General features: G+C 49.1%; 1 protein-coding gene across 7 annotated transcripts; it reads left to right on the top strand.

The window, feature by feature from the left end:
- The first annotated feature begins 14590 nt into the window (after window positions 1-14590).
- On the top strand, window positions 14591-23622 carry BRD2 (bromodomain containing 2). 7 transcript variants are annotated; one of them, XM_075323229.1, is made up of 13 exons: window positions 14591-14897; window positions 14999-15766; window positions 17015-17315; window positions 18309-18446; window positions 18812-18968; window positions 19049-19254; window positions 19335-19703; window positions 19837-19965; window positions 20047-20253; window positions 20910-21139; window positions 21595-21899; window positions 22160-22282; window positions 22393-23622. In XM_075323229.1, the coding sequence occupies exons 2-13, from the start codon at window positions 15735-15737 to the stop codon at window positions 22527-22529; spliced, it is 2334 nt and encodes a 777-aa protein (XP_075179344.1). In that variant the 5' UTR covers window positions 14591-14897; window positions 14999-15734; the 3' UTR covers window positions 22530-23622. The 7 variants fall into 7 exon arrangements, with proteins under 7 accessions (XP_075179344.1, XP_075179340.1, XP_075179346.1 ...); XM_075323225.1 differs by having other exon boundaries at window positions 14592-14897; window positions 22133-22282; XM_075323231.1 differs by having other exon boundaries at window positions 14593-14897; window positions 18824-18968.
- Window positions 23623-24561: the final 939 nt, after the last annotated feature.

Raw genomic sequence — 24561 nt, 5'->3', positions numbered from 1 at the left:
CAGCAAAAATGAAAACTCATAGACTTTGCTGGGGAAGCAAAGTCATGCAGTTTTGAGGCCAAAAACGCACCCGAAAAACGCGCAAAAACGCCGAGAAAAACGCACCGTGTGCACATAGCCTTAGACATTTCTGGTCACCAGGAAAATGGCTCTGCACTGTGTCCCTACATGTCATTCTCTGTTATCTGTTGTAAACACTCAGATTAGGAGGGGGTAGGCGTGCCATCACACATAGGAGAGCAGACTCCGCCCACTTTACGGCAGGCTGTAATCTGAGCTTTTTATACAGTGAAAATTCAGTAGGATTTCAGAAGCTGCTCCCCCTAGTGTTTAACAGTGGAAAATATCAAACTTTTTAATTTTTTTCTTTATATTTTGCACAATTAAAAAAAAATAATAATATTTAAACAAAACATTTAAACATTATTACTTTACATTTTTTCAGTTATTATTTTTATTTTTTTTTTGACGATACCTTCCCTTTAAATTTGCCAAGTGACAGAGACACCCAGACAAGCCATAGTTATAAATGTACAAAACATTTTATTTATATAGTGCTGTAGGGATATCAAAAACATAACAAAAGACATAGAAAAAGGACCAAGGAGAAGAGGTGCTGGAGGGGAAACACCCCACGTGTCCCGGAAACAAGTCGGGGAGAACAAGTCTCCAAAGGATCTAAGAAACCTTCCCAGGGTTAAAGTAACCAAGCAGGTAGATGATAGCCCAAGAATGTAAAGGTGGCCTAATGAACCAAGTAGTTCCAAGTATAGCCTAAAGGGCAATGTACCTACCAGGAAGACGGATCACCAAATGACCGGGGTAGCACGTGGGGACCGGCGTCCCAACACATGTTTCGCTTTATGTGCTTCGTCGGGGGAAGACTCTTTTGTTTTGGTTTTACTCTTTCCTCTATAAGTTCATTAGAAATGTGTAATGTCTGGGTGTCGGCTGTAAACTTATTAAAAGAAGAAAAATAATCAGGAAATTAAATGAGAAAATACAGGTTTAGTTTGTTTTGCTATACAGTATTATAAATTAGTAAAAAAAAAATAACATAAGGTGCGATTAGGACCCGCTGCATCCTGGATGAGGTGGGTCCTGACCTCCATGGCTGCAAGTCTCCTGTGCAGGAGACCGCAGCTGCTCATGCCCAGATCCAGGCTTGGACAGTTGCGGTCTCTCTCTTCTGGTCTCCCTGTGGAGGACGCTTGTGACTCCGCAGCAGACAATTGACACGCAGTAGGTCGGAAAGTTGCACCACAGGTCAGCGTTTGCTGCAGGAAAAACAAGCACAATGGGCACGGGATTTCTAGAAATCCCATCCACTATGCTTGTACTGTACATCACAGCGTTTTGGATGCAGCTGAAGCATGCTGCGTACAAAACGCTGTGAACACTGATCGTGGTCACGTACCCTAATACATTCATACCACATGGCTCACACACGTCTATGCTCCTGTCTACCTTATGGTATAGGTATTTCTCACGCCACATATCTAATTTCTATATTTTTATTGTTCCCTCGGGATAGGTGATACCCTCTATGGTTATTTTTACCCTGTATAAATAAAAAAAATTGGAGGAGAGAAAGTTACTGTCACATTTGAAAAAATATATATACAAAATATACAATTAAAAGGATCTAATTATGAAAATTAAAATCAATAACCGTTTAGTTGAGCATTTTGAGAGACATTTCTCATACTACATTTAGGATTACATACAGAAATAGGTAAAAAAAAAAGACTGACTATACACAACACAACAAAGATTCTCTTAGAATTTTTTTGTCCTAAAAATTTTGGTGCCTTGCATTTAGGATTAGAGAACGAATTTCAAGTATAATGGCATATTGCAACTTAGGGATGCTTTACACGTTGCAACATCGCTACCGATATATCGTCGGGGTCACGTTGTTAGTGCCGCACATCCGGCGCCAGTAGCGACATTGCAGTGTTTAAATCCTATGTGTGACGATGAATGAGCACAGAAGCGTAGAAAATCGCTGATCTGTGTAACGTCGTTCATTTCCATAATGTCGCTAGATCACGAGATGCGATGTTGTTTGTCGCTCCTGCGGCGTCACACATCGCTGTGTGTGACACCGCAGGAACGACGAACATCTCCTTACCTGCGTCCACCAGCAATGCAGAAGGAAGGAGGTTGGCGGGATGTTATGTCCCGCTCATCTCCGCCCCTCCGCTTCTATTGGCTGGCCGCTCAGTGACGTAGAACAAGATGCCTATACAGCCAATTCCATTAAAAGTCTGTAATCAAATTAACCTAATTAAATACACCCATGGGAAAATGCTACAAATAATGAGAACCTGGACACAGTATACCCCTGTAGTGTTTCCCACTAAATTTTTTTTTTTACTATTAAACAATATTTATAGTGTAATTTTACTGAAGTCATTTTCCATTTTGATTATAGTTTTTATTGCTACTTAGTAAAAGCAATCAAATACTTTGAACCCCCCGCCCAATGCACTTCCAGCCTGGCTTGCATACGGCTTTTAGGCTAGATTTTTCATGACTGCTACATTCGGGCACCATATGTAAAAAAAAACGTGCTGACAAGTTTCCTTTAACTACTCACAGTATTGATTAGTAGGGAATCTGCTGTGAAAAGGGTGACCCCACTTAAAACTGCAGAACTAGACCTACGTAACTAAGCCTTATTACTGTGCTCATCTCAGATTGTCGCCTTTGTATTTTACTAAAGATGCGTTTACACAGACCGATAATCCCTCAGATTGTAATGTTAAATAACGACCCATCATTCACGATAATTGTGTATTGTGAATGAGATGAGCGACAGCGATTTGTCCAAAGACTCTTGGGTCACCGTGTATGAAATCGTTTAGGCAAGCAAAAAAAATTTCATTCAACTTTTGAAAATGATGTAAAGTACATGGAGATCGTTTACTCATTCAACGGTTTGACCAGCACAAAAAAGGAATGGAAATTCAAGTGCTTGATTATAAGTAGCAGCTGAAGCATTGGAATGAATACATATCAGTGATTGTTAGAGAGGGGCGAATAGTGAAATATTTGTATTATTCGAAATTATAGACATTTCTATTATTAGTGTCTTCGTCCCGAATAACAAACCCAATATGCAAGTCAATGGGAAACTCGAAAAATTTTCAGGAAGACCTTGGAAGTCGGTCTGGGAGGGCTGTAAAAATGCTGAAATGGAAGGAAAAGTGTTCAAATTAAAAGGGAACATCATGGGGAAGATGCCTGGATGAATTTCTGACTCACATTTGGTTTCTGGGAATAATATCGTCAGAGTATTATAGGGATTAAAAGCTTGAGAATTATACTTACTGAGATTCCCCGCAGCTGTCACACTACTTCCGGGTCTGCTCATTAGACCTCATGCATATTCACTGCTGCCCCCGCCCACTCCCTCTGCCAGTGTTTGTGACTGGATACAGTCAGACTGCCGGCGGGCTGTCATTTCTAATTGGCTGCCCTCACAGTAACAGTCTGGGTCCCCTAATGGAGTGTAAAAATAAATAAATAAAAAATATGTTGCAAGGTCCCTCGTATATTGATACCTAGCACAGATACAGCAGATGTCTACAGGCTGCACCCAAAGCCCTGCACTTGTATTGGTTGTGTATCAAAATAAGAGGTACCCCATGAGGCTTTTTTTAATTATTTAAATATATAATTTTAAAAAAAGTGGGGTTCCTCCCCCAATCTTGATACCCAGCCATAATAAAGCCGACAGCTGGTAGATTCAGGCTGGGGATGTCCATAGTTATTAAACCCCTCCAGCCTAAAAATAGCAGCCCACAGTTGCCCAGAATTGTCGCATCCATTAGAAGTGACAATCCTGGCATTTTACTGTCTCACCCCACTTGCCCTGCTGTGGTGGCAATTGTGGTAATATAAGGGGTTAATAACAGCTCACAGCTGCCACTAAGCCCTATATTAGTAATGGGGCCTCTCATTACTAATCCTTTCAGTGAAAAGAAATAAACACAAAACACAGAAAAAAATCTTTTATTTAAGGAAAAAAAAAAAACGTACCCTCTTTCTCCAAATTATTAACCCCAAATCAACCAGGTCTGACATAGTCCACATGACTATCCCAGCTGTGCTACATACTGATAGCGCATCACACAGGCCCAATTCAACACATGACCGCCTGCTGTGGCTTCAGGCAGAGACTAACTGAGACACAGCTGTGATGACACTGAGTTATGTGGTCACAGCTGGAGGTTCCTACAGTACCCCACTTGTAACCGTAGTTTAATTCACCTCAGGTGACCTCATGGAACTTATTGACCTCACCTGAGGTGAACTGAATTCAATCAGAGCTGCGTCTCCTGGCAGAAAAAAAACGCACAATAATGGTTTTGACGCCATTTTGGTGCAGTTTTCTGCCAGGAGATGCAAATTTGGTGCTGAAATGTCTGTGTACCGCCCCGGGGCTCGGCCGGCTACTGAGCTGCTCGGATCCGGGCTCGTCTGTGGGTGGCTCGAGCTCCTCCCGGACCCGGGGGTCACGTCGCTCTGAAGGGATGCTGGCGCTACGTGAGGGGTGGTGTTCGGTGGGGAGGTTCACGGCCGGGGCCGCGGTTGTTTGGGGGTTACGTTCGTGACGCCACCCACGGGTTGTGGTGAAGGTGGACACCACCGCTGCCGTTAACTAGGCTCCCAGGGACTGTGTTGTGCAGCCTGGTGTTGACCCCTTCGTGGGCAGGGGGGTGATGGTCCCAGGGCCCGGTGGTGGTGAGGTGCGGGCGGGATGGTGTGGTGCGATGCGCCGCCCGAGGGCACTGTTGTACTCACTATTATAAATACACCAGAGTCTCTGGTAAACCAAAAGGATGGTGGTCGGTGCCCGCAGCCGGCTGCGCTTTGCCCCTTACTCAGGTTGGTGGTTCCCACCTTTCTCCTGCACCTCTGTAGTAGAATGCTGACTTCCTTCGCTTCAGTGACTGGAGTCCGCTCCCTGGCTAGTGGATGTCGGGAAGCCCGTTTGCCAGCAGACGCTGGCCCGTGGGATCTCTATGCCTGGGCGGTGGCTTTCTATCCCCCTCGTTGGGCTGTTGCCTTCAGTCGGGACTTGGGTGGGAAAGAACCTAAGGTCCAGACCCCAATCAGTGAATTCGACTCGGTCCAGTGGCTTCTGGGCCTTGTACTGGGTCTGAGTACCCCTCCTGGTGCTCCGGTTTCCGTTCGGCTCCCCGATTCGGTACCGGCAGGCCACTACCCTGTCTCGATCCCTGACGGTTCCACCGGCTGTCTTCCCGGCTCCTGCATGCGGCCACCACCGTCTGCCTCCTGGCCACAGGGTATCTGGGCTCCTACCCAGATCCCTGACAGACGTTACTACTTTCCAACTACTCCACTCTCCTCTCCTAACTGATCTGTTGTGTTTTCCCGCCTCAGGCTATCCGAACTCCTCGGTGGGCATGGCCAACCGCTTGGTTCCGCCCCCGGGTGTGAACGTCAAGACCTGAGAGGGGTGACTCAGGGTTTTTAGGTTGGCTGCTGATACCTTTTTAGGGGAAGGGTGTTTGTGCAAGGGCCTACCTGTTACTACCTGGCTAGTCCAGGGCGTCACATCTGCACCAGATTTCTGTACTAAATTTGCATTTCTTTGCAGAAAACAGAACTCAAACAGCGTCAAAATTATTTTTCTGCGTTCTATTGCGAAGAGATGCATATTTGGTGCTGAAATTGATACACCAAATTCCAGCACCAAATCTGCATCTTCTGGTAAAAAAAAAAAAAAAAACATCTGGGACATCTCTTACCGAAGTTCACAGCCTCCAGGTGTCACAACAGCTGGGAACTCCAAAAGACTTATAGGCTCTCTTAAAGTCTCCTTTAAGGTTTCCTGGCCTCATAGCTGCTGGACTGTCAGATTATGAGACACGGCACCCCAGCAATCCAACAATCCAGCCGTAAGGTCAGTGGAGGTCACACAGGGTGAAAGTGGAACCCACTGCCGGATTGTTGGACACGACCACATGGCAATCCAGCAGCAGGTTCCACTTTCACTGAGAGCAGTGTGGAGTCCCGATTGTGACCTCCGCCGACCTGATGTCACTGCTTCTCACAGCCAGGTCCTCCCACTGCTGTCAGTATTTCCCGGAGTCTGCAGTGATTGGTCATGTTGTCACTGCAGACTCTGGATATAGCAGAGCCAGGATACGTCGGACCTGCGGGTATGTTTTTTTTTATTTTATTTAAAATAAAGGATTTTTCTGGGTTTTTTTTCCTTAGAATGTTAGTAATGAGGGGGTTTCATAGATCCCTACCCATTACTAATCCAGGGTTTAGTAGAAGCTGTGATTTTTGACAAATTACGGCTGTCACTAACCCCTTATATTACCCCAATTGCCACTGCACCAGGTCAATTGTGATGAGCCAGGTAAAGTGCCGGAATTGTTGCATCTAATAGATGCAACAACCAGATTACACCAGAAGAATGCGAGCAAACTGCTTGCACTAAAGACTTGTTAAAGATAGAGGACTTATCACCAGCACTGGGTATGGGGAAATTAGGGTATATATATAGACATCAAGGAAGTGATGATGAAAAGCAGCTGAAAAGGTGAGGAACTCGGCAGGGTCCTAAAGGGAAAGGGATGAAACAAAGCAGAGGAGATACATATAATATATATATTTATATATTTATTCATTTATATAGCGCTGTTAATTCCACAGCACTTTACATACATTGGCAACACTGTCCCCATTAGAGCACACAATCTAAATTCCCTATCAGTATGTTTTTGGAGAGTGGGAGGAAACCGGTGTACCCGGAGGAAACCCACGCAAACACGGGGAGAACATACAAACTCCTTGCAGCTACATAGGATACCAAATACATCAAGCAAGAATGATAGAAGGTCTGGGATAGTTAATGCAGGAAAATGATGTGACCTTCTATTGCCGGACACCACAGGACTGTCTGTCACCTGTGACACAACCGTGACAAGTTGCCAGTGCAGATGTTCAATATTACAATAACTAACATTCAGCCAACTGCATAGATCACTATAATCAGTGTATGTATCGGTGATCCGCAGGCACTACCATGTAGCAGTATCTGGTTTTACATGGTCAAAGCTGAACTAAAACACAAAAATAATGTAAAGAAGGGAATTTTGTTACTTACCGTAAATTCCTTTTCTTCTAGCTCCTATTGGGAGACCCAGACGATTGGGTGTATAGCTACTGCCTCCGGAGGCCACACAAAGCATTACACTAAAAAGTGTAAGGCCCCTCCCCTTCTGGCTATACACCCCCAGTGGGATCACTGGCTCACCAGTTTTAGTGCAAAAGCAAGAAGGAGGAAAGCCAAGAACTGGTTTAAACAAATTCACTCCGAAGTAACGTCGGAGAACTGAAAACCGTTCAACATGAACAACATGTGTACCCGAAAAACAACCAAAAATCCCGAAGGACAACAGGGCGGGTGCTGGGTCTCCCAATAGGAGCTAGAAGAAAAGGAATTTACGGTAAGTAACAAAATTCCCTTCTTCTTCGGCGCTCCATTGGGAGACCCAGACGATTGGGACGTCCAAAAGCTGTCCCTGGGTGGGTAAAGAATACCTCATGTTAGAGCTGCGAAGACAGCCCTCCCCTACGGGGAGGCAACTGCCGCCTGCAGGACTCTTCTACCTAGGCTGGCGTCCGCCGAAGCATAGGTATGCACCTGATAATGTTTGGTGAAAGTGTGCAGACTCGACCAGGTAGCTGCCTGGCACACCTGTTGAGCCGTAGCCTGGTGTCGTAATGCCCAGGACGCACCCACGGCTCTGGTAGAATGGGCCTTCAGCCCTGATGGAACCGGAAGCCCAGCAGAACGGTAGGCTTCAAGAATTGGTTCTTTGATCCATCGAGCCAGGGTGGCCTTAGAAGCCTGCGACCCTTTGCGCTTACCAGCGACAAGGACAAAGAGTGCATCCGAACGGCGCAGGGGCGCCGTGCGGGAAATGTAGATTCTGAGTGCTCTCACCAGATCTAACAAATGTAAATCCTTCTCATACCGATGAACTGCATGAGGACAAAAAGAAGGCAAAGAGATATCCTGATTAAGATGAAAAGAGGATACCACCTTCGGGAGAAACTCCTGAATGGGGCGCAGCACTACCTTGTCCTGGTGGAACACCAGGAAGGGAGCCTTGGATGACAGCGCTGCCAGCTCAGACACTCTCCGAAGAGACGTGATCGCTACCAGAAAGGCCACTTTCTGTGATAGTCGTGAAAGGGAAACCTCCTTCAGAGGTTCGAAGGGCGGCTTCTGGAGAGCAACTAGTACTCTGTTTAGATCCCATGGATCTAATGGCCGCCTGTACGGAGGGACGATATGACAAACGCCCTGCAGGAACGTACGCACTTTAGACAGTCGTGCTAGACGCTTCTGAAAAAACACGGATAGTGCTGAGACTTGTCCCTTAAGGGAGCCGAGCGACAAGCCCTTTTCCAACCCGGCTTGCAGGAAGGAAAGAAGATTAGGTAACTGGAATGGCCAGGGGGATACTCCTTGTGCAGAGCACCAGGATAAGAAAATCTTCCACGTTCTATGGTAGATCTTAGCAGACGTGGACTTCCTAGCCTGTCTCATGGTGGCCACAACCCCTTGGGATAATCCTGAAGACGCTAGGATCCAGGATTCAATGGCCACACAGTCAGGTTCAGGGCCGCAGAATTCCGATGGAAAAACGGCCCTTGGGACAGTAAGTCTGGTCGGTCTGGTAGTGCCCACGGTTTGCCGACCGTGAGATGCCACAGATCCGGATACCACGCCCTCCTCGGCCAGTCTGGGGCGACGAGTATGACGCGGCTGCAATCGGATCTGATCTTGCGTAGCACTCTGGGTAAGAGTGCCAGAGGTGGAAACACATAAGGGAGCCGGAACTGCGACCAATCTTGTACTAGGGCGTCTGCCGCTAGAGCTCTTTGATCGCGAGACCGCGCCATGAAGGCCGGAACTTTGTTGTTGTGCCGAGACGCCATTAGATCGACGTCCGGCACCCCCCAGCGGCGACAGATTTCCTGAAACACGTCCGGGTGAAGGGACCATTCCCCTGCGTCCATGCCCTGGCGACTGAGGAAGTCTGCTTCCCAGTTTTCTACGCCCGGGATGTGAACTGCGGATATGGCGGATGCTCTGTCCTCCACCCACATCAGAATCCGCCGGACTTCCTGGAAGGCTTGCAGACTGCGTGTCCCTCCTTGGTGGTTGATGTATGCCACCGCTGTGGAGTTGTCCGACTGAATTCGGATCTGCTTTCCTTCCAGCCACTGCTGGAAGGCTAGTAGGGCAAGATACACTGCTCTGATTTCTAGAACATTGATCTGAAGGGTGGACTCTTGCTGAGTCCACGTCCCCTGAGCCCTGTGGTGGAGAAAAACTGCTCCCCACCCTGACAGACTCGCGTCTGTCGTGACCACTGCCCAGGAAGGGGGTAGGAAGGATCTTCCCTGAGACAATGAAGTGGGAAGAAGCCACCACTGCAGAGAGTCCTTGGCTGGCTGAGAAAGGGAGACTTTCCTGTCTAGGGATGTTGACCTCCCGTCCCATTGGCGGAGAATGTCCCATTGAAGTGGACGCAGATGAAACTGCGCAAACGGAACTGCTTCCATTGCCGCCACCATCTTCCCTAGGAAGTGCATGAGGCGTCTTAAGGAGTGCGACTGACTTTGAAGGAGAGCCTGCACCCCAGTCTGTAGTGACCGCTGCTTGTCCAGTGGAAGCTTCACTATCGCTGAGAGAGTATGAAACTCCATGCCAAGATACGTTAGTGATTGGGTCGGTGACAGATTTGACTTTGAGAAGTTGATGATCCACCCGAACGTCTGGAGAGTTTCCAGCGCAACATTCAGGCTGAGTTGGCATGCCTCTTGAGAGGGTGCTTTGACAAGTAGATCGTCCAAGTAAGGGATCACCGAGTGTCCCTGAGAGTGCAAGACTGCCACCACTGCCGCCATGACCTTGGTGAAAACTCGTGGAGCTGTCGCCAGACCGAATGGCAGAGCTACGAACTGAAGATGGTCGTCTCCTATCACAAAACGTAGAAAACGTTGGTGCTCCGTAGCAATTGGCACGTGAAGATAGGCATCTTTGATGTCTATTGAGGCAAGGAAGTCCCCTCGAGACATTGAGGCAATGACGGATCGGAGGGATTCCATCCAAAACCGCCTGGCGTTCACATGCTTGTTGAGCAGTTTTAGGTCCAGAACAGGACGGAAGGAGCCGTCCTTTTTTGGAACCACAAAGAGATTGGAGTAAAATCCTCGCCCTCGTTCCTGAGGGGGGACAGGGATCACGACTCCTTCTGCTCTTAGAGAGTCCACCGCCTGCAGCAGGGCATCTGCTCGGTCGGGGTGTGGGGAGGTTCTGAAGAACCGAAGTGGAGGGCGAGAACTGAACTCGATTCTGTACCCGCGAGACAAAATGTCTGTTACCCACCGGTCTTTGACCTGTGACAGCCAAATGTCGCAAAAGCGGGAGAGCCTGCCACCGACCGAGGATGCGGAGGGAGGAGGCCGAAAGTCATGAGGTAGCCGCTTTGGAAGCGGTTCCTCCATTTGCTTTCCTGGGGCGTGAGTGAGCCCGCCAGGAATCTGAGCTCCCTTGTTCCTTCTGAGTCCTTTTGGCCGAGGAGAATTGGGCCTTGCCCGAGCCTCGAAAGGACCGAAACCTCGACTGCCACTTTTTCTGTTGAGGTTTACTTGCTCTGGGCTGTGGTAAGGAAGAGTCCTTACCCTTGGACTGTTTTATGATTTCAGCCAATGGCTCACCAAACAGTCTGTCTCTAGATAATGGCAAGCTGGTCAAGCATTTTTTGGAACCAGCATCTGCTTTCCAGTCCTTTAACCACAAGGCTCTGCGCAAAACCACAGAATTGGCGGACGCCATAGAGGTACGGCTCGTAGATTCTAGGACCGCATTGATAGCATAGGTCGCAAACGCAGACATTTGCGAAGTTAGGGACGCCACCTGCGGTACTGCTGGATGTATGATAGCATCCACCTGTGCTAAACCAGCTGAAATAGCTTGGAGTGCCCACACGGCCGCGAATGCTGGAGCAAACGACGCGCCGATAGCTTCATAGACAGATTTCAACCAAAGGTCCATCTGTCTGTCGTTGGCATCTTTAAGTGAAGCGCCATCCTCTACTGCGACTATGGATCTAGCCGCAAGCTTGGAAATTGGGGGATCCACCTTTGGACACTGGGTCCAGCGTTTGGCCACTTCAGGGGGAAAAAGGATAACGGGTATCCTTAGAACGTTTAGAGAAACGCTTGTCTGGATGAGCGTCGTGTTTCTGGATTGATTCTCTGAAGTCAGAGTGGTCCAAAAAAGCACTTAATTTACGCTTGGGATACAGGAAATGGAACTTCTCCTGCTGTGCAGCTGCCTCCTCTGCTGAAGGAGCTGGGGGAGAAATATCCAACAGTCTATTAATTGCCGATATAAGGTCATTAACCATGGCGTCACCATCAGGGGCATCCAGATTGAGAGGGGCCTCAGGATCAGAATCCTGATCACCGTCCTCAGTCTCATCACAGAGAGACTCTTGTCGCTGAGACCCTGAGCAGTGTGATGACGTCGAGGGTCTTTCCCAGCGAGCTCGCTTAGGCTGCCTGGGACTGTCATCTGAGTCAGAGACTTCAGCCTGTGATGCTTGAGACCCCCTTGAAGTACGGATTAGTTCCAACTGAGGGGGACCAGGGAGCATAGACACAGCAGTGTCCATGGTCTGAGTAATTGGCCTGGACTGCAAGGCCTCAAGATTTTTGTCATAGTCACAGACATTTTATCAGCAAAAACTGCAAAGTCTGTCCCCGTCACCGGGGCAGGGTACACAGGCGGCTCTGCCTGGGCTACCACCACAATAGGCTCTGGCTGACGAAGTGCCACTGGGACTGAACATTGCACACAATGTGAGTCATTGGAGCCTGCCGGTAGATCAGCCCCACATGCAGTACAAACAGTGTACACAGCCTGTGCCTTGGCACCCTTGCGTTTTGCGGATGACATGTTGCTGTCTCCTCAGAGCAGTACAGGGTGTCCAGCCAAGAAGCGACCTTACAGTGCAACTATATAAATATATATATATATATATATGGTACCAAGAAAAAAAGTACACTAATATAACACTGAGGCACTAGTGGGGCCAGCACTAAAATGCTGCTTACCGCCCGCTTAAGAGCGGGTGTGTGGTCGCCGAAATCCCTTTAGTCTGGGTCTCCCAGAGCCTGCTGCCTTTCCCCAGCCAGACTGCATGTGTAATGGCTGCCGGCGTCCTTGTGGAGAGGGGGGGCGGGCCCTGGGCGTATACAGACGAAGAGCGGGAAGCCTGCTTCCCACTGTGCCTAGTGAGAGGGCTGGAGCATGTAAATAAAGCTCCAGCCCTCGGCGCTGCCAATTGAGCAGCGTCTCTCCCCTACCCTGATTGACAGGGTGGGGGCGGGAACGAAGCGGCGCTAGGCCGCTGAAGCCGGGTACTAAAGTTAGAAGCGCCGCCGCCGTAAAAGCGCGGTCGGCGCAAAGTCCCCGGCGCACCACAAGTCGCAGCTGCGCCGCCGCTCCAGGAGCGGTCGGCGCAGTAGTTCCCAACATGTAACGTCACTCAGCCAAGCTGCAGTGACCTAACCCCAGCGCACAGCGCTACTGTCCCCGGCGCACCATAACGCTCAGCAAGCCTTGAGAGTGTCCGTGCCTGCCGGGGACACCGAGTACCTGAATGATGCAGGGCCTTGTCCCTGACTGTACTCATGCTCCGAATCCAGCAGGTTCTCTGGGTCTGTGGATGGAGCCCGGCCTCAGGGCTTGGGGCCGGCAAGATCCCACTTCCACAGAGCCCCCAGGGGATGTGGAAGGAAAACAGCATGTGGGCTCCAGCCTCTGTACCAGCAATAGGTACCTCAACCTTACAAGCACCACCGCGGGTGAGAAGGGAGCATGCTGGGGGCCCTATATGGGCCCTCTTTTCTTCCATCCGATATAGTCAGCAGCTACTGCTGACTAAACAGTGGAGCTATGCGTGGATGTCTGACCTCCTTCGCACAAAGCAGAAAACTGGTGAGCCAGTGATCCCACTGGGGGTGTATAGCCAGAAGGGGAGGGGCCTTACACTTTTTAGTGTAATGCTTTGTGTGGCCTCCGGAGGCAGTAGCTATACACCCAATCGTCTGGGTCTCACAATGGAGCGCCGAAGAAATAAACAATCCGTTGTCGATTAGCAGAAGCAATAAATTGTAAAGGATGCGCAAATACCATCAAAACGTGCTGCAGTCGTTCTGATTTCTAGTAATGGTATTTAGGCATGGCCAGAATGATCGTTCCCGAACCTGATCAATGCGCAGTTGAAGATTGATTTTTCATTTGCTGATTGCATGATTTTTCAAGACCAAATATCGCTGCTCTGAGGTAAAGAAAACGCGTCGCGAACAGTAACGTGAAGGGTTTTCGGACAAGACGATCGATATGTTAGATGAACGAGTGCCGATCGGCTTCCTATTTCGACGGTCGGTGATCATTCGTATAAAAAGACGTCTATACCGATTAGCACGAGTATATGGAGCGTAATCTGCGAGAGGGTGGCGGCTGAAAGCGCGTTATGCTGTGTGAACTTTCATGGTGATCTCATGAGGGAAGGATGACACTGTTCACAGAACGTAGCAGCCGTCTGAGGCAATCCAGACACAACTCTGAGGGAGGGGAGCGGACGGTGACAATCCAAATATACACGATGAAATGTCTGAATATTGCATCATACAGTGATTGGGGGGATCTGTGAGGCTGTCACGTGTGACTGAGGGGGTCTCCACTGCCACATGTGTGACTGGGGGGCTCTGTGAGGCTGCAACATGTGTGACTGAGGGGTCTCCACTGCCACATGTGTGACTGAGGGGCTCTGTGAGACCGCCACATGTGTGACTGAGGGTTCTCCACATCCACATGGGTGACTGGGGGGTCTCCATTTCCTCATGTGTGACTGAGGGGTCTCCACTGCCACATGTGTGACTGAGGGGTCTCCACTGCCACATGTGTGACTGAGGGGTCTCCATTGCCTCATGTGTGACTGAGGGGCTCTGTGAGACCGCCACATGTGTGACTGAGGGGTCTCCACATCCACATGTGTGACTGGGGGGCTCTGTGAGGCCACCACATGTGTGACTGAGGGATCTCCACCATCATGTGTGACTGAGGATCTCCACACACTGCATGCAGTATTCACTGCTCGGTCGCAGCTGCAGGAGGGGGTGAGGCAGACAGCACACCACACCGGCGGGCTTTTTCCTGTCAGACACATTATCTGCTGTTATCACCGAGTGTGTGAGGAATATGGCTGTGGTGGGTTATCTAATCCCACCTTTCCCGCCATATACTTTTATTATTTTTTTCGCCTTTCGTCTGAGAAATTTAGCAGAACAACGAGCGGCCGCCATTTTAGAGCAATGACTATGCACATATCAGACGAGGAGGAAGAAGGAGGTGTGGAGAGAGAAGGGGGAGGAAATCATAATGCGGCCGCCAGTAGGTGGCGGAAGGGATCCAGCATCCGGGGGCCGGGGCGTCCCAGGAGCTGCGGGAGAGCGGCGGCAGGGGGAGAGGAGAGCTAGAGGAGGAGGACGGACAGGCACAGCGTAGCTGCCTCAGCTCCTGACAACAAAATGGCGGCGGATCTAAGCAGGCGGGGGCGGCGTGTGCCTGCGGGGACAGGGAGCGACATTCCGGCGGACGAAAGTCACGGAAACCGGCTCATTTTAACAAGCGGAGTTGGATTTATCCGGACACCTTGGACATTTTTGCCTAAAGTCTTTGGTTATGGCGGGAAGCCGCCGAGTTTCGCTGTATGGAGTCTGAAGGTGACTTGACGTAAATGGACCCATTTCTAGTCAGGGTAAGCGAATATCTATTGATTTCTGTGGTGAAATGTTTATTTTTCGTCTTTTTCGTGTCATTTTGTAAGTTTGTGTGTGTTTGGCTGATTTTTTTTCATAGATTTATAGTTATACTATGAAGTCTTCGACATGGAGCTGTGAAATATGATTCAGGACACGATGGAAATGGCTTTATAGGTCATATACGGAGACCGAATGGTGCGACAAAATGGCTGCTTCTCCTTTGTCTGGTGAAGAGCATTATATCTGCGCAACAAGATGGCGTCGTCTCCTTCAAGCTGCCAGAAGGAGAAAACAACGGCCACGTCGCGTGATCTGGGAACTCCGCCCTGTCTGAGCTCTGCTGCCTAGTAACAACCAATAATCTGAAGCCGAGCCGCTGAGTTCTGCCTGGTTCCAGCCAATGAGAGAGGAGGTTTTCTTGGGTGACGTGGAAGCGGCGCTGAGTCACTTGTCCTGGAGTCCTACGATGGGAAAGGGCGCGTCCTCTTTTGCTGCTGCAGTAGTCGTGCTCAAGGCAACCACTAGGGGCAGTCAAGCTACGTGAGTCCTGGCAACCAATAGGAAGATGCTTAGACCGGAGTGGGCGTGTATCATGTTAATTGATGGGCAGGTCGACCAATGGAAGCGCTGGAAGGATCTAGGGGGCTGCCCCTTTTCAGCCAATCATGAGCGGCCGCTATATTTATATAAGACCGGCCTCAGCCTTCGAGGCGCCATTTCGCTGAAGCGGAGAACGGAGCTGGAAGGGGGAAAAACCTGAAGTAGTTTGAGCCAAAGAGATCGCTACGCCCTCAGCCGGAGAGCGGGCGGCTTCACAATCGCTATCCATCCGCATGGAGGCGGCCCTCAATCCAGCGTTTAAAAGGTACAAACGACAGATGGAGCGGTGTTGTACCAGAGAGAACCGATATTATTACATTAAAACCGAGTTTTCATAGAAATCCGCGGGTTCCCGCAGTGCCCCCCCTCCCTCTCCCCGGGCCTTCCATAGAGATGGCGTCCCCCTGTCCGCACCGATACAATCCGCAGCCATCGGCCGTGTCCGCTGCCTCCGATCTCCGCAGTCTTCACTGTGTCCTCCCGACCGGCGGCGGTGTACCGGGACCGATGTGTATTGTGGGCCGGGGACGGATTGTGTTGGTTTTCGGGAGGATTTCTCGCCTGAGCCCTCCTTACTCTGCGGCGCCGCCATTTTCTTCCGGCTGTCCAGACTGCTGTGTCCCGGGGGAGGGGACGCAGCGTATCCCGGCAACGGGGGGACCGGCGGCTACAACGGCTGCGCCTTCGGGCGCTCCGGGGAGTGATTGGTGACGGCTCGGGGCAGATCGACGCAGCGGTGATGGCTGTGGGTACGTTGTTGCTGTTGGTTTCCATGGTTTCTGCTGTCCTTCCTGGGGTCGGGCTGTAGTGGAGCTCCGGCTGCTTTATATTTGTGCCTTTTGTATGTCACGTTGTGTCCCGGGCTCCGGTGGCTCGTCAGGTCCCTGGTCACCAGTGTTTACACCCGGGGGTTTGTGTTTGGGGCGTTTCCTGGCTGATCACACGCGGGTTTCCGGCACAAGGTCTGTGTGATGATGACTTGTTTGTGGTGACGTCATTGATCACACACCGTGATGTCACCGCCGTGTACAGTCAGGCTATAGCTGCTCTGTGGACTTATATAGATACAGAATGAGGCCATTTTAGTTATTTTTTTCCATTTTTGTAGCATCAGCGGATTCCAGCTGTCTTCTCTGTCCCCATTGAGGCTCATATCGTGGCCTCTGTTTACATTGTCCCCGCTGCCCTGAGTAATAACCCCGGTGATTGATTGGCACAGCGTAGCCCGTGTCATGTGACTAGGGGGATTTTTTATTTTTATTTTTTTTTACATTATTTTTGAGAAACAAACTACTTTTTCACTAAAAACAAAAATGGTTACTGACACGTTTCAATCTCTGCAGTCTGTCTTACAATAGTGTAGATTAGATTGTTTCTTGTTTGTACTCCATATTGCTTTTTTTTTTTTTTTTTTGTGCCTTTTCTTTTTTGCTTTTATTTTGGCTTTCTCCCATATGACTAGCTCAGCCTCCATAGCACTGATCGCTTACTGGAGCCTTTCTGCTTTCCGCAGGCCTCCCCTCGATATAAATCATGCTATAATGGGTCAGTCAGCGGAGGGAACACCAGGGAAGCGTATCCGCAAGCCGTCCCTTCTGTATGAGGATTTCGAGGGGCCTAACATGACGTCTGGAGTCTTTGGTCACAGTCTGCAAGCCAATCCACCTGCACCCGAAGTCAGCAATGCAAAGAAGCCCGGCCGCTCCACCAACCAGCTGCAGTATCTGCACAGGGCCGTCATGAAGTCCCTGTGGAAGCACCAGTTTTCGTGGCCTTTCCGCCAACCTGTGGATGCGATGAAGCTCGGATTACCGGTAAGTGTTTTTCTTGGTTTTCTGGCACAGGGGGCATTAAGATCTGTCTGTTTATAGTAGCATTGTGTATTATTGCGTTCCTGTGTTATATGATGTGTTGTGGACACGACCTGGTGACAGCTCTGGTGGTGCGGTGGGCTCAGGGACCCTTACATGTAAGGGCAAACCTCTGTCAGGAACAGCAGCTCCCATCTTCTCCTACCCCCGCACTCCGGTCCCTTCCATCCCTACAATGGTACGGATGTCTTATCTTGCGCTGCGTAGAGCTTCACGTAATGTAGCCACAACCCGATATTTTGTGATTTGGTTGATTTTTTTACTTTGTGAAATGCAAATTTCCAATTGATACATTTTGCAGATCTGCCCATCCATGAATTTGTACAGGACCCCAACTGTGACAGTATTAAAAGGCACACATACTGAGATGTCTTGGATTAGAAGTGTGACGGTACATTAATCTGGTAGGTGTCCTATTACTTAGCTTTTAGTCCTATTCTCCCTGCACATCGCCAGCTTGTCACTCTCCAACGTTTGGCAAGTTTGTGTCTCCCCCGAATCCTTATCGATACATTTGAGCGTCAGCGCCTGTACGGCCGTCTTCACGATGGATTCTGCCATCTGGTTTACGCCGTGTGGGGAAATCTCGCCCTGATTACCAAAGCGCTGCGCGTCGCTGACTGTATGGCAGCATTGCCACTGACTGAAGGTCACAAGGACTGCGTATAACTGGTATGTGACAGTCCTGTAAGTTCAGTCCTGAAAATATCCCAGAGCTGTCACCAGGCGTGTGTATGCGGGGAGTCAGCTTTGGGGGACATCAGTTTAGGACTTGACTTTTTTTTTCTTTTATTGCTGCATTGTGTACTTTTTTTATTTTCCAATGTTGTAAACAGTTCCGGTTAAAGTTTAAAATTTTACTTTTTATTCCTTGTTGTGTTGGATCTGATGTCAGAGTTCGCCATGATTTATTTCTGTTATTGGCTGGTGTTACAGGACTATCACAAAATCATCAAGCAGCCGATGGACATGGGCTCCATCAAGAGGCGGCTGGAGAACAACTACTACTGGAGCGCACTGGAGTGTATGCAGGACTTCAACACCATGTTCACCAACTGCTACATCTACAACAAGGTACGTGAGGCCTGATTTATACGTGAGGCCTGGACGGGGCCCGAGTTATTAGAAATTGTCCCTGGTCCTCCTGGTTGCCTAGAGGACCCCATAGTCACTCCTCCAGGAAGGCAAAGGAGGTTTTATGTGGTTGTCATTCATTAGTTTGGCCATCTGTGTAATGCAAAGGCTCTACTACATAGTGGCTTATTAATAGGGAAGGTGACCTCTGTAAGGAACACCTTCCCCCAATGACGTTCCTATGTCCTTTTTAGCCACGTGACAAGGGCTGTCGTCTTCTATGCGGCCTCTTTACTATGAATAACCATAATGAATGTGATTTTATATATTTTATTCTAAAGGTTTTACTGATTTTTAACCTATAGTGGATCTTGCAGCCCACAGATGATATTGTACTAATGGCCCAAAGCCTGGAGAAGATGTTCCTGCAGAAAGTGGCTCAGATGCCCCAAGAGGAGCAGGAGATCCCCAATACCACTACTAAGAGCAAGCACGTGAAGTCGCCTAACTCCAAGCTACCAGGTAAAGGATTGTAACTTTCATTGTATGTTACTTCTTGACCTTCACAGTGAAGAATATGACACAATACTGACACTTATTAGTTGTTACAGGTGGAATCACGAGCGCACAACAAGTGCCAGCAGTCTCGTCAATGTCTCAGACTATGTTGTACCCAAGTTCTCCTGAAGTGCCCACCACGATCATTAACTTGCCACATCCCGCTGTCCTGTCTAATCCTCTGCTGAAGTCCATGTCCTCTGCTCAGACGCTGCTGCCGGTCGTCGCTGCATCCCCACAACAGACTAAGGTACACGCCGGTTAGAAAATGGCGTATTATTCTCTGCTGAACCTGTCTGTGCAGTAGCTAATGTTCACTTTCCCTTAAAGAAAGGAGTGAAGAGAAAAGCCGACACTACAACCCCCACCACCACCGCCATCATCATTGCCACCAGCGGAGATTCCTCCCCTCTTACTCCATCCGAGAACAAACCCGCCAAGATCCCTGTCCGAAGGGAGAGCGGCCGGCCCATCAAGCCGCCCCGAAAGGACCTGCCGGACTCACAGCAGCACCAGACGTCTAAGAAAGGCAAACTGACCGAGCAGCTGAAGTACTGCAACGGCATCCTGAAAGAGCTGCTCTCCAAGAAGCACGCCGCCTACGCCTGGCCCTTCTACAAGCCCGTGGACGCCTCCTCGCTGGGGCTGCACGATTATCACGAGATCATCAAATATCCCATGGATCTGAGCACCATTAAGGTGGGTAGAGGGCCCGACAGGGCCATACGCAGTAAATACCTGGGCTAAGCCAACATGACTGAAGTAATGTAAGGTGAGAACTTGGTGCTATTTGTGTTTTTACTTATGGTCTTTACATTTTTTTTGGGAACAGAAAAAAATGGAAAACAGAGAATTTCGCGACGCTCAGGAGTTTGCTTCGGATGTCAGGCTCATGTTCTCAAACTGCTACAAGTACAATCCCCCGGATCACGATGTGGTGGCCATGGCCCGGAAGTTACAGGTGAGGATGACTGAGCCGTGCTGGGACTCATTAGTGGGGTCTTCTGGGGGCATCGGCGACTCATCTGCATAATCTCCCCAGGACGTGTTTGAATTCCGTTACGCTAAAATGCCGGACGAACCGATCGCCGTCACTCCCCCGACCACGTCCACACAGCTGCCCGCCTCCGACTCCAAGTCTTCATCCGATTCTTCCAGCGAGAGCAGCAGCGACAGCTCCGATGACAGCGAGAGCTCCGATGACTCTGAGGAAGAGCGGGCGAACCGGCTGGCGGAGCTGCAGGAGCAGGTACAGCGCGGACCACTTCATGACCGACTATAATGGGTGTGTTTAAAGGGGACGACTGGATCTTTATACTGATTATTGAGGCCTTAAGCAATGAATGTCCACTCAGCGCTTTTTCTTATTGACTTGAAAGAGCAGGTGTCTGCTTTGAGCCCCACGTCCCTTCACCAGGCATAGCACCATTTTTTGTCGTAGTGGTTTTCTCTGGTATTGCACCTGTTCCATTTATTTTAATTGCACCTGTTCCATTTATTTTAACATAAAGTTGCAGTCCGCTGTAAAATTGGGCGCATTCGCTTTACTTATACAATGTGCCTAGAAACTAATGAAGGGTTAGGGCTTCCGTCAAATATCTGGTGGTCGGGGGCCATCTCTCATCTTTAATGCTGGCCACGGCTGTTGGCCAAATGCACCTGTGCTCTCTGAGCGGCTGCCAAATGTCTGTGGCTCCTATCACGGAAAACAAAGGGACTGTCTGAAATCGGACATACTGGATTGTTATTTCTCTCCAGACTGTCTATATTGGTGGGCCTGGTCGCCATTAATCTTCTCTTTATGGGGGCTATAGACTAAACTCTGTTAGAGCCAGATAACTAGGAGTTGTTCGGTCTCTGCCAGTGACTGGATCTCTCGTAAACTCTTGACTCCTTTTCTTTCAGCTCCGCGCCGTACACGAGCAGCTGGCCGCGCTCTCACAGGGTCCAATCTCTAAGCCGAAGAAGAAGCGAGAAAAGAAGGAAAAAAAGAAAAAGAAGAAATCCGAGAAGAAGAAAGTGAAAGATGATGATGAATGGAGATGTGGCAAGTCGCGCACATCCGGGAATAAAAAGTCCAAGAAATCTGCGTCTGGGACCACGAGCTTAAGCGGCATGACCACCATAGTCTCTAAGTGAGTGGTAATGCGTCACTATGAAAGTTATTGAATGGTTCCTCGCCTCTGATGCTGCACATGTATTTTGTCAGCATGTTTAGGGTATGTGCCCACGATCAAGAATCGCTGTGATCAGAGTCCTGATCGGCGGGGGCAGGTGAATGCAGCTGCTTGTGCCCACGATCAGGGTTCGGTGCGCTGCGGTCTCTCGCGTGTGCTCTCTCTATGGAGGACGCACGCGAATCCGCAGCAAACAATTGACCTGCTGTGGTCTGGAAAGCCGCACTGCAGGTCAGTGTTTGCTGTGGAAAAAAGCAGTGGGCACAGGATTTCTAGAAATCAATTGACTGCTTATACTGTACAACACAGCTGAAGCATGCTGCGTCCAAAACACTGCATATACTGATCGTGGGAATCCACCCTTACCCATATTTTAATGCATATATTTTTATTTATTTTTTTTATCTCTTCAGGAGTTCTAAGAAGTCCTCAAAATCGCTGCCTCCCCCTCCCCCGGTCATGTACGACTCTGAGGAAGAGGAGGAAAGTAAACCCATGACTTACGACGAGAAGCGGCAGCTCAGTTTGGATATCAATAAACTACCTGGGGAGAAGCTGGGTCGTGTAGTGCACATTATCCAGTCCCGGGAGCCCTCGCTGCGAGACTCCAACCCCGAGGAAATTGAAATAGACTTTGAGACATTAAAACCTTCGACGCTCCGGGAGCTCGAGAGATACGTGATGTCGTGTCTGAGAAAAAAGCCAAGAAAGCCGTACAGTGAGTGTCCGCTCTACCTGTCCTGGGTGTGGTGACCCCATAATTACCCCTTACCATTTTCCATACACACTGTAGTACTATGTGGCTTTCTGAGCACAGCAGGGAGCATTGGGCCCTGTTCCTGGCTGTGAGGAAGCCCTTTAATTTTTGGAGTCCTCTAGTAATCGTGCGGAGGGTGTTTCGGGCCGCGGCACTTCTGGGTTTATAATGCTTGTCCTTTGTGCTCTCCTCAGCTCCCCCTAACTCTGTGCTCTCTGCAGCACTGAAAAAGCCGGTGGGGAAAACAAAAGAAGAGATCGCTCTGGAGAAGAAGAGGGAGCTGGAGAAAAGACTGCAGGACGTCAGCGGGCAGCTAAACTCCACCAAAAAGCCACCCAAGAAAGGTGCGTGCCCCTGCCTCTGATCGGGGCTGGTTAGTGGTTGGGATGTGAATGTTTGTACTTTGCTCATAGTTTTTCGTGTGATGTTTACATATTTCTCTCTTCCCTTACAGTCCATGAGAAGTTGGAGTCGGCAGCGCAGCCGGTGTCTGTCTCCCGCCTCAGTGCTTCCAGCTCCAGCTCGGACTCTGACAGTAGCAGCAGCTCCACCTCCAGCTCCTCCGATACCAGTGACTCTGACTCCGGGTGAGGGGCGGAGGGATGTGACTTTCCCTGGAGCGGCAGGAGGCCGGGTTATGCTTTGTACACGGTTCTGTGAAGGATCTGCAGGAACAGAGTCCTTGTGAACCAGACTTCACCCCTTTTTTTGGGCGATAAACAAACTGCGGCCTTTGGATGTTGGATCCCCCGCCTTTCTTCCCACGTCACGTGGTGCACATAACACAGTTGGGGAGACTCCTGGAGCATGAGGCATCACCCTTAGTGTCGGACTCCTGTGTGGGGGCATAGAGCATTATTGAGGGTGGGGGGCGCGGGGTAGAATTGCTGAGTGTCCTTATTTTATTCTGTTTACAAGTTCTCTGAACGCACAGACGCCTGGAGGAGGGACGGTCCTGATTTGGGGACAATTTTAAGAGCGCTTGCGGGAGCTTTGGGTTTGTTTTTCCCCAGCGTTAAGCAAATTGTTCTAGTGTTCAGTTTTTGTTTTATTTGGTGGATAACAGCGAGGCGACTCCGGAGTATTACTAAAGTGCATCTGAGGAGTCCTGACGAAGGGGGGCGGCTGAAGGGTCCTGATCCCCCGGGCCTTCACAACGTCTTACACCTGAGGCGCCCGGATAAGGTTTTCTACGATTGTCCCCTCGGCCCTCCGATGCATGCAGCGTATTAGGTGACGGCAAGGTCTGCCTCTGGGCACGGGCGACTCGTCTCCAGACCCATGCGGAAGTCTTGTATAGCCTTTCTTGTTTGTGTTTTTTCCCTTTTTGTATTTATTTTAAGAGAAGGAAAGAAGTTTTGTTTTTTCTTTTTTTTTGTTTTATAATGTAAAATAATTACAGAGGGCTCCTGTTGATACAGGGGCCGATGTAGATGTAAGATTTTATAAGCTCTGTATATATCTAAATATATATATATATTACAAGTTGCACAAGCGGCATGTTTCTCAATGGAAAGGGCGACTTTTATTTTTTACCTGGAAGCAAATGTTTTTTATTTTCTTCCTTTTGACTGTTTTTTGTTTGTCGCTCTGTATGACGTCTTTACTATTTGTCTCTCTTGTATCTGTTCAAGCCCTTTTAGTTTGGAAACATGGAAATAAAGAAAAAAAATATACTTCCAAATACAGCGTCACCGTCATTCATAAAATACAGCGTCCCCGTCATTCATAAAATACAGCGTCCCCGTCATTCATAAATTACAGCGTCCCCGTCATTCATAAATTACAGCGTCACCGTCATTCACAAGTTACATTGTGCGCTCGTTTCCTGGCTCTGGGCAAATGAATGTGCTCAAATCTGATGAGTTTTGTGACTTTCTTGAGGGGCATTTACACAGCACGATTTTTGATGTTAAGATCTCCCGTTCTGCCAAACAAGCAAAACGCTTGTCAGGTGAAATGATATTTTTCGGCTTCATTTAAAGATCATTGTTGTCGACCAGCACATTGTCCTGTGTTTTCCAGAGATGGTTGGCAGCCCATGCGTCCTATATGATCTGTTGCCGATAGGCCGGTGTGATCAAACTAATCCACTGGCGATAACAAATAAGCTGGTTGACTTGTGCCACAGGATGGTGGGGAACACTGGCTATTCCTGCCAACTTTTTTTTTTTTTTTTTTGTCGAGGAAGAAGGCTATAAATACTCAACATCTGCATATAGCCGCCCAGTGGATTGGATCTATAGAGATCTCATGCCAAAACCAGATCTCTTGGCGGGGAAGGGGGGGGGGGGGGGGGAGCAGCTGCAGGTTCTGCTGCATTTTTTTTTTTTTTTTTTTTTTTAGTTTTTGTTCCAGGATTGCAAAGTTCAACTTTACTTCCGATTTTGTAAGCATGAACAATAAAAGATGTTAAAGCTCGTGTCCATTTGCGATTTTGATGTGCGAGTGCGATCCGAAAAATCGGAATGCACTCGCACCATTGTTAATCTATATGGTGCAGTGTCCTTTTGCTATTTTTATTCTCTTGAATCGGTTTCTCAATGCAATCACAGCACGCTGCCTTTTGCACAGAGTCTCGGCTCACGCACCCCCAATATCGCACTGCACTCATAGACAGCGG

Source organism: Anomaloglossus baeobatrachus, chromosome 9 (assembly GCF_048569485.1).
Source record: "Anomaloglossus baeobatrachus isolate aAnoBae1 chromosome 9, aAnoBae1.hap1, whole genome shotgun sequence".
NCBI classification, from domain to species: Eukaryota; Metazoa; Chordata; class Amphibia; order Anura; family Aromobatidae; genus Anomaloglossus; species Anomaloglossus baeobatrachus.
This window is presented reverse-complemented; position numbering and strand designations above follow the sequence as displayed.

Bases quoted from the DNA above. Each gene is read 5' to 3' on its own strand.
- BRD2 (XM_075323225.1), top strand. From the start codon at position 15,735: ATGGAGGCGGCCCTCAATCCAGCGTTTAAAAG. The intron at 19,704-19,836 runs GTGGGTAGAGGG...TTTTGGGAACAG, and splicing joins TGGATCTGAGCACCATTAAG to AAAAAAATGGAAAACAGAGA. The intron at 21,140-21,594 runs GTGAGTGGTAAT...TTATCTCTTCAG, and splicing joins ATGACCACCATAGTCTCTAA to GAGTTCTAAGAAGTCCTCAA.